Raw genomic sequence first — 10,355 nt, 5'->3', positions numbered from 1 at the left:
GTTCATATTTAAACCCAGTGCACACGAACAACATTTGTTGTCAACAGCAGGATTTCTTGATCCTCGCAACAAGCTATCCTCGAAATTTACTCCTAACCACAAGAGGACTCCCTGACTCCCTAACTCTTGCAAACTGGAGTCAAAGATTAAGCTTGTTTCATTCTCATCAACAAAAACTGATGAAACAAATGAGACGGGTAACAAATATTTTCTCATGTTCAGGCTACTTGGACCTAAATCATGTGAGATTGTTGTCTGTTGTTGAGGAAATGAACACATGAACATGGATCAAGTGGCCAGTGCTACCAATGTGGTGCTATTTTGTGCAGTCACATGACCTTGAACGCATCATGTGACTGTTTTGCCGCTGGAATCCTCAAAATTAAGTTAAAATCAAATGTTGAGATCAAAAAGCCTCTTTTTGACAACAAATGATGCCCGTGTGCGTTTAGCTTGATGAATGAATTAGTTCTGATAAAAAGCCTAATATAGGAATGCTTAATTATTCAATCTTGGACAAAACCTCATCTCCCTGAGATGTATTACCATCATTACTAGACTTCTCTGAGTTATTAAGTTTTTCTACACAACTGTCCTCCTTTTGCACATCAACAGGGACTGGACCATCACCTTCTCCAATCCCAGTCCTTGTTACATCTGAAGTGTCACAGAGGTGTTCATTGGCTGCTTCAGCAGATTCTAAGGCCACGTCATGGTTGTCTCCCTTTGTTAAAATGGCAGCCTCATCATAAGATTCAGTTGGAGATGACAGAGAAGAAGTTTCATTCTCATCCGAGTTGGTGGAATTCTCATTCAAGTTCACTTCCTGGCCAAGCCTTTCTGACAAACTATTAACACTGTCATCTTTACTGCTCTTTTTGGGTGATAGTTCTGCATCTGACACAACCTTTTTCCCAAGCTCATTAACATTTTCACTCCCCTTTCCACACTGTTCACTGGTCAGCTCATCTGATGAACCGTCTTTATCTGACAATGTTTCTGTCTGTGCCATGGGTGAGGCCAAAATTGTGACAGCACTGCCCTTCTCGACTGTAGGGCTGGTTGCTTGGCTACCTGGTTGGCTATTTGCTCCTCCCAGACTGGAGAGCTCTGTGTACATGTTGACGGCATTCAGTAGCATTTCTTTCAGGTCTGGGTTGGACTGGGCTCTGTGGGCTGCCAGCTCTCCTCTCTGAAACATCAACATTCAGTACCTGATACAGGGCCCAGATTTCACTTTGGCTGGAACTTTGCCGAGCCCTATGGTTTATTTATAGCTGAAGATTGTGGTGTGTTGGAACAGACCAAGAACTATAACAATAATACTGGGGCCTCCGCGGCTCATTCGGTTAGTGTGCTAGTGCAGTGTAATGACCCAGGAGTCTCTCACCAATGTGGTCACAAGGGGCCTCCGCGGCTCATTCGGTTAGTGTGCTAGTGCAGCGTAATGACCCAGGAGTCTCTCACCAATGTGGTCACAAGGGGCCTCCGCGGCTCATTCGGTTAGTGTGCTAGTGCAGCGTAATGACCCAGGAGTCTCTCACCAATGTGGTCACAAGGGGCCTCCGCGGCTCATTCGGTTAGTGCGCTAGTGCAGCGTAATGACCCAGGAGTCTCTCACCAATGTGGTCACAAGGGGCCTGCGCAGCTCATTCGGTTAGTGCGCTAGTGCAGCGTAATGACCCAGGAGTCTCTCACCAATGCGGTCACAAGGGGTCTCCGCGGCTCATTCTGTTAGTGTGCTAGAGCAGCGTAATGACCCAGGAGTCTCTCACCGATGTGGTCACAAGGGGCCTCCGCGGCTCATTCGGTTAGTGTGCTAGTGCAGCGTAATGACCCAGGAGTCTCTCACCAATGTGGTCACAAGGGGCCTCCGCGGCTCATTCGGTTAGTGTGCTAGTGCAGCGTAATGACCCAGGAGTCTCTCACCAATGTGGTCACAAGGGGCTTCCGTGGCTCATTCGGTTAGTGTGCTAGCGCAGTGTAATGACCCAGGAGTCTCTCACCAATGTGGTCACAAGGGGCCTCCGCGGCTCATTCGGTTAGTGTGCTAGTGCAGCGTAATGACCCAGGAGTCTCTCACCAATGTGGTCACAAGGGGCCTCCGCGGCTCATTCGGTTAGTGTGCTAGTGCAGCGTAATGACCCAGGAGTCTCTCACCAATGTGGTCACAAGGGGCCTCCGCGGCTCATTCGGTTAGTGCGCTAGTGCAGCGTAATGACCCAGGAGTCTCTCACCAATGTGGTCACAAGGGGCCTCCGCGGCTCATTCGGTTAGTGTGCTAGTGCAGCGTAATGACCCAGGAGTCTCTCACCAATGTGGTCACAAGGGGCCTCCGCGGCTCATTCGGTTAGTGTGCTAGTGCAGCGTAATGACCCAGGAGTCTCTCACCAATGTGGTCACAAGGGGCCTCCGCGGCTCATTCGGTTAGTGCGCTAGTGCAGCGTAATGACCCAGGAGTCTCTCACCAATGTGGTCACAAGGGGCCTGCGCAGCTCATTCGGTTAGTGCGCTAGTGCAGCGTAATGACCCAGGAGTCTCTCACCAATGCGGTCACAAGGGGTCTCCGCGGCTCATTCTGTTAGTATGCTAGAGCAGCGTAATGACCCAGGAGTCTCTCACCGATGTGGTCACAAGGGGCCTCCGCGGCTCATTCGGTTAGTGTGCTAGTGCAGCGTAATGACCCAGGAGTCTCTCACCAATGTGGTCACAAGGGGCCTCCGCGGCTCATTCGGTTAGTGTGCTAGTGCAGCGTAATGACCCAGGAGTCTCTCACCAATGTGGTCACAAGGGGCTTCCGTGGCTCATTCGGTTAGTGTGCTAGCGCAGTGTAATGACCCAGGAGTCTCTCACCAATGTGGTCACAAGGGGCCTCCGCGGCTCATTCGGTTAGTGTGCTAGTGCAGCGTAATGACCCAGGAGTCTCTCACCAATGTGGTCACAAGGGGCCTCCGCGGCTCATTCGGTTAGTGTGCTAGTGCAGCGTAATGACCCAGGAGTCTCTCACCAATGTGGTCACAAGGGGCCTCCGCGGCTCATTCGGTTAGTGCGCTAGTGCAGCGTAATGACCCAGGAGTCTCTCACCAATGTGGTCACAAGGGGCCTGCGCAGCTCATTCGGTTAGTGCGCTAGTGCAGCGTAATGACCCAGGAGTCTCTCACCAATGCGGTCACAAGGGGTCTCCGCGGCTCATTCTGTTAGTGTGCTAGAGCAGCGTAATGACCCAGGAGTCTCTCACCGATGTGGTCACAAGGGGCCTCCGCGGCTCATTCGGTTAGTGTGCTAGTGCAGCGTAATGACCCAGGAGTCTCTCACCAATGTGGTCACAAGGGGCCTCCGCGGCTCATTCGGTTAGTGTGCTAGTGCAGCGTAATGACCCAGGAGTCTCTCACCAATGTGGTCACAAGGGGCTTCCGTGGCTCATTCGGTTAGTGTGCTAGCGCAGTGTAATGACCCAGGAGTCTCTCACCAATGCGGTCACAAGGGGCCTCCGCGGCTCATTCGGTTAGTGTGCTAGAGCAGCGTAATGACCCAGGAGTCTCTCACCAATGTGGTCACAAGGGGCCTCCGCGGCTCATTCGGTTAGTGTGCTAGAGCAGCGTAATGGCCCAGGAGTCTCTCACCAATGCGGTCACAAGGGGCCTGCGCGGCTCATTCGGTTAGTGCGCTAGAGCAGCGTAATGACCCAGGAGTCTCTCACCAATGTGGTCACAAGGGGCCTCCGCGGCTCATTCGGTTAGTGTGCTAGAGCAGCGTAATGACCCAGGAGTCTCTCACCAATGCGGTCACAAGGGACCTCCGTGGCTCAGTTGGTGAGCACGCTAGCGCAGCATAATGACCCAGGAGTCTCTCACCAATGTGGTCACAAGGGGCCTCCGCGGCTCATTCGGTTAGTGTGCTAGAGCAGCGTAATGACCCAAGAGTCTCTCACCAATGTGGTCACAAGGGGCCTCCGCGGTTCATTCGGTTAGTGTGCTAGAGCAGCGTAATGACCCAGGAGTCTCTCACCATCGTGGTCACAAGGGGCCTGCGCGGCTCATTCGGTTAGTGTGCTAGAGCAGCGTAATGACCCAGGAGTCTCTCACCAATGCGGTCACAAGGGGCCTCCGCGGCTCATTCGGTTAGTGTGCTAGAGCAGCGTAATGACCCAGGAGTCTCTCACCAATGTGGTCACAAGGGGCCTGCGCGGCTCATTCGGTTAGTGTGCTAGAGCAGCGTAATGACCCAAGAGTCTCTCATCAATGTGGTCACAAGGGGCCTCCGCGGCTCATTCGGTTAGTGTGCTAGAGCAGCGTAATGACCCAGGAGTCTCTCACCAATGCGGTCACAAGGGGCCTCCGCGGCTCTTTCGGTTAGTGTGCTAGTGCAGCGTAATGACCCAGGAGTCTCTCACCAATGCAGTCGCTGTAAGTTCAAGTCCAGCTCATGCTGGTTTCCTCTCCGGCCATACATGGGAAGGTCTTCAGCAACCTGCGGATGGTTGTGGGTTTCCCCCGGGCTCGGCCCGGTTTCCTCCCACCATAATGCTGGCCTCCGTAGTATAAGTGAAATATTCTTGAGTATGGGATAAAACACCAATCAAATAAATAAATAAATAACAATAATACTGTATTTCATCTAAAATTTGGTGTGTAAAAAATGCAACTTCAGAAGCACATAAAGGTCTTAAAATAATACTTTTGACATTATTCAAACTTTACAAAACATGCTTAAGTGGCAGTATCAGTTAAATAAATCTATCAGAATCCAGAAAAATGTGTGACTTGAAAAATTCTCAACTTTACTGACCATTCCTTGGCATGTGGGGTCAGCACCTGCCTCCAGTAAGATGTAGACCACCTCTTCATTCCCACGGTCTGTCGCCCAGTGTAACGCTGTCCACAGGTTCTGACAACACATGCATCAACGATTGAAGGAATAAATGATTGAATGATTGATTGGGCAGCACACCTGAGTCTGCATCAGCCATATTGTGGAGAGAACATTTTAGAACCAGATATAAAAGAGTCAAAATCATGTACGACAATTTAAAGGAGAAGAAAACTTAAAAACATGACACTATAAGCTGAAAAGAGCACATTTTTTTCTTTCTGGTGGTGCCTGCTGCATAATTCTGCCATTTTTCCTCACCGTACACGTAAAGCCTAAAAACAGCAGAGCTGGCATAAATCACTGAGTCCATGGCATACTCCATCTTTAACACCCTGTAATTTATGCTAGGGGTGTGTTGCCTCTCAGCCAATGACAGTTATTAAAACTGCCGGTTTGTTCGTATAAACTCGGAACCTACGTCCAACATTTCGGCTTCTACAAAGAAGCAAACTGTACTGTTTGCTACTTTCTGGGAAGAAGAGTTCTACTGGAAATGTACGAACTGCACTTCAGCAGTTTCCGACAGCAATTCTCCTCCTAATACAGACGACTTCAGGACTTTTCAATGGCATTTGACTGATACTTAAATTTTCTCATTTAAATGTGAAGAAAACTTACTAGAAAATCTTTTTCCCCCCCACCAAAATTTGTTTACAGTCAAATATTTCAGCTACGGAATGGATTTATGAACCATGCTGATAGTGTTCCCACACATGAAGAGCATAACTCATTTTGTTACGAAAACAAAAGACAACAAATAACTTAACTTTTGTTGTTTTGGAAGAGCGGCGGAAACTGAAACAAACTCTATGTACCACAGGAAATTTTGTCCTGACAAGTTTGACAACTCTGTAGATCAACTTTTAATCAGGAATGCTAATGAATCATACTTAATTATTCAGTCTTGGACAAAACCTCTTCTCCCTGAGATGTACTACCATCATTACTAGACTTCTCTGAGTTATCAAGTTTTTCTAAACAACTGTTCTCCTTCTGCACATCAACAGGGACTGGACCATCACCCCCTCCAATCCCAGTCCTTGTTACATCTGAAGTGTCACAGAGGTGTTCATTGGCTGCTTCAGCAGATTCTAAGGCCATGTCATGGTTGTCTCCCTTTGTTAAAATGGCAGCCTCATCATAAGATTCAGTTGGAGATAACAGAGAGGAAGTTTCATTCTCATCTGAGTTGGTGGAATTCTCATTCAAGTTCACTTTCAGGCCAAGCCTTTCTGACAAACTATTAACACTTTCATCTTTACTGCTCTGTTCAGGGGATAGTTCTGTATCTGGCGCAATCTTTTCCCCAAGCTAGATGTCATGTTAGAGAAAACAGAAATATTATGCTGCATCACTCGTTCCTCAGGCTCATGTAAGAGGAAATAACTCCCACCTGCTTGCTTTAAGTTGACAGCACGGCGGTAGTTTTGATTATTCTCCCTGCTTGCGTTTTTACTTTCATACCTTCAGTTATGCAAATAACGGTTATGCAACGTCACAAAATAAAAAGCTTTGCTTCATAAACTTCATACTGTATCTAATGCATATATACTATTTATTTATTTATTTGACTGATGTTTTATGCTGTACTCAAGTATATTTCACTTATACGACGGCGGCCAGCAATATGGTGGGGGGAATCCGGGCAGAGCCCAGGGGAAACCCACGACCATCCATAGGTTGCTGACAGTCCATGCTCATACACATTTGGTCTATTTAGACTAACACTAAAGTCTGATTATGTCAGGGTAGAAGGGTAAAAGAACTCCTACAAATTATGTCAAGCCTTCCTCAAAGACTCACCGTTCCCCTGGCATTAAGGTCACAGCCTGCATCTATCAGCGCTGACGCCACTTCTGGATGACCGTGGTATGCAGCAAACATCAGCGGTGTGAAGTCAGCCTGAAATGTTCAAGTGGTATGGTCATAACATAAATGTATTATCATTACCCAATTCTCATAGTTTTAATCAGAGCCCTGAACACAACAACCTTTCGGTTAAGTTATGAATACCGGATACTTTCCCACGTGTGGCATACGGATAAGTCATGCAGTCATACAGTCATGCACCCTTCATTATCATCATTTTGAAAAATTCTCTCAGAATCAGTAAAACAAATTAAAAACATCAACAATTCTACTGTATCATGTGAAAAATTTCAGGCAACCTTTGTTGGCATTAATTTACCTATCACCTCTCTCACCGTACTTCAGTGGCACAAATGACAACGCTTTCTTTTACAAACATTAGGCTTCTCAGTTTTTCGCTATTGTTTGTCTACTCCAAATAACTTTTTGATAGACATTTTTCGGAAGCCCATGTTAAAGTAAACGTGATCAATAATAATAATTTTGACAAATCCTATTGCCTTAGGGGCATAAAAGGGCCTGAATTTGAGACTCTCCATTTAACAGTCACCTGCTTTGGTGATAAAATTTCTGATTTGAAAGTGAACTTTTGCTTTACATGTTTAACCAAGCTCAATCAAGCCATATTCAGAAGTTCCTGCTTGCTTTTGAATCCAGTATGAAGTTTTGGTAAAGTGACAAAATTGTACGCTAAAAACTGTTAGTCCCACCATAATGCTGACTGCCAGTGGTGTAAGTGAAATATTCTTGAGCACGACATAAAATACCAATCAAATAAATAAATAATAAATAAATATTAATACAAAACTTTTGTTAAAAAACATGAAAACTCCATTCAAGCTTCTGTCTTACAAAGGGCTTCTGCTCCTACTTTGAGTTTTTTAGAACCAGTTTCCAAAAAACAAAAGATTCCTGTACACAGCCCTGTGTACATACCTCCAAATCATCCTTGCTCTTTGTGTTGATATCACAGCCTGCTTGTATCAGATCCCTGGTTATCTCCCCTAGTTCCACATCCAGGTTTTCTTTACTGCGAGCTGTTTCATGGAGAGCCGTTCTTTGGTCCTGTAGCATTGATAACCACAAGTACCGGTATGAGACACACTGCTTCATCATATGCAAGACAAAATGCTTTATTTAATTGCCACTGACACATTTGATAGCTTTTATTTCATTTATTTCACTGTTGATGAAGATACCATAATACTGGCCGCTGTTGTATAAGTGAAATGTTCTTGAGTTCCAATCAAAAAAAAAAAAAAATAAATCACAAATTGCAGCTTTAGGATGAGCCCAGTGGGCTGTACAGAGTGAGTGACTGACTGACCTTATTCTGTAGGTGAATGTCTATCCCTGTCTCAATGAGAACTCTAGCAGCTTTAGGATGTGCCCAGTGGGCTATACAGAGTGAGTGACTGACTGACCTTATTCTGTAGGTGAATGTCTATCCCTGTCTCAATAACTCTAGCAGCTTTGGGATGTGCCCAGTGGGCTATACAGAGTGAGTGACTGACTGACCTTATTCTGTAGGTGAATGTCTATCCCTGTCTAAATGAGAACTCTAGCAGCTTTAGGATGAGCCCAGTGGGCTACACAGAGTGAAGTGAGTGACTAACCTTATCTGTTAGGTGAACGTCTATCCCTGTCTCAATGAGAACTTTAGCAGCTTCCAGATGAGCCCAGTGGGCTATACAGAGTGAGTGACTGACTGACCTTATTCTGTAGGTGAATGGTCTATCCCTGTCTCAATGAGACCTCTAGCAGCTTTGGGATGTGCCCAGTGGGCTATACAGAGTGAGTGACTTACTGACCTTACTCTGTAGGTGAACGTCTATCCCTGTCGCAATGAGAACTCTAGCAGCTTTAGGATGTGCCCAGTGGGCTATACAGAGTGAGTGAGTGACTTCCTGACCTTATTCTGTAGGTGAACGTCTATCCCTGCCTCAATGAGAACTCTAGCAGCTTTGGGATGTGCCTAGTGGGCTATACAGAGTGAGTGACTTACTGACCTTATTCTGTAGGTGAACGTCTATCCCTGTCTCAATGAGAACTCTAGCAGCTTTAGGATGAGCCCAGTGGGCTATACAGAGTGAGTGACTGACTGACCTTATTCTGTAGGTGAATGTCTATCCCTGCCTCAATAACTCTAGCAGCTTTAGGATGAGCCCAGTGGGCTATACAGAGTGAGTGACTGACTGACCTTACTCTGTAGGTGAATGTCTATCCTTGCCTCAATGAGAACTCTAGCAGCTTTAGGATGAGCCCAGTGGGCTATACAGAGTGAGTGACTGACTGACCTTATTCTGTAGGTGAATGTCTATCCCTGTCTCAATGAGACCTCTAGCAGCTTTGGGATGTGCCCAGTGGGCTATACAGAGTGAGTGACTGACTGACCTTAGTCTGTAGGTGAATGTCTATCCCTGCCTCAATAACTCTAGCAGCTTTAGGATGAGCCCAGTGGGCTATACAGAGTGAGTGACTGACTGACCTTACTCTGTAGGTGAATGTCTATCCCTGCCTCAATGAGAACTCTAGCAGCTTTAGGATGAGCCCAGTGGGCTATACAGAGTGAGTGACTGACTGACCTTATTCTGTAGGTGAATGTCTATCCCTGTCTAAATGAGAACTCTAGCAGCTTTAGGATGAGCCCAGCGGGCTATGCAGAGTGAGTGACTGACTGACCTTATTCTGTAGGTGAATGTCTATCCCTGCCTCAATAACTCTAGCAGCTTTAGGATGAGCCCAGTGGGCTATACAGAGTGAGTGAGTGACTGACCTTACTCTGTAGGTGAATGTCTATCCTTGCCTCAATGAGAACTCTAGCAGCTTTAGGATGTGCCCAGTGGGCTATACAGAGTGAGTGACTGACTGACCTTATTCTGTAGGTGAATGTCTATCCCTGTCTCAATGAGACCTCTAGCAGCTTTGGGATGTGCCCAGTGGGCTATACAGAGTGAGTGACTGACTGACCTTATTCCGTAGGTGATCGTCTATCCCTGCCTCAATGAGAACTTTAGCAGCTTCCAGATGAGCCCAGTGGGCTATACAGAGTGAGTGACTTACTGACCTTACTCTGTAGGTGAACGTCTATCCCTGTCTCAATGAGAACTCTAGCAGCTTTAGGATGTGCCCAGTGGGCTATACAGAGTGAGTGAGTGACTTCCTGACCTTATTCTGTAGGTGAACGTCTATCCCTGCCTCAATGAGAACTCTAGCAGCTTTGGGATGTGCCCAGTGGGCTATACAGAGTGAGTGACTTACTGACCTTATTCTGTAGGTGAACGTCTATCCCTGTCTCAATGAGACCTCTAGCAGCTTTGGGATGTGCCCAGTGGGCTATACAGAGTGAGTGACTGACTGACCTTATTCTGTAGGTGAATGTCTATCCCTGTCTAAATGAGAACTCTAGCAGCTTTAGGATGAGCCCAGTGGGCTACACAGAGTGAGTGAGTGACTAACCTTATTCTGTAGGTGAACGTCTATCCCTGTCTCAATGAGAACTTTAGCAGCTTCCAGATGAGCCCAGTGGGCTATACAGAGTGAGTGACTTACTGACCTTACTGTGTAGGTGAACGTTTATCCCTGTCTCAATGAGAACTCTAGCAGCTTTAGGA

The 10,355-nt window shown here is 46.7% G+C and overlaps 1 protein-coding gene across 1 annotated transcript in view; it reads right to left on the bottom strand.

Annotated features, from left to right (window-relative positions):
• Positions 1–502: 502 nt before the first annotated feature.
• The window catches only part of LOC135463984 (ankyrin repeat domain-containing protein 6-like), a 19,636-nt gene continuing 9,783 nt past the window's right edge, over positions 503–10,355 (bottom strand). The window contains exons 6-9 of the mRNA XM_064741456.1: positions 7,678–7,806; positions 6,676–6,774; positions 4,789–4,887; positions 503–1,192 (exon numbers count right to left, since the gene is read on the bottom strand). Coding sequence (XP_064597526.1) covers positions 503–1,192; positions 4,789–4,887; positions 6,676–6,774; positions 7,678–7,806 — 1,017 coding nt within the window. The remainder of the gene's footprint in view (positions 1,193–4,788; positions 4,888–6,675; positions 6,775–7,677; positions 7,807–10,355) is intronic.

Source organism: Liolophura sinensis, chromosome 3 (genome assembly GCF_032854445.1).
Source record: "Liolophura sinensis isolate JHLJ2023 chromosome 3, CUHK_Ljap_v2, whole genome shotgun sequence".
NCBI lineage: Eukaryota > Metazoa > Mollusca > Polyplacophora > Chitonida > Chitonidae > Liolophura > Liolophura sinensis.
Note: the sequence above shows the minus strand (reverse complement) of the source record. Positions and strands in the feature narration are given on the sequence as shown.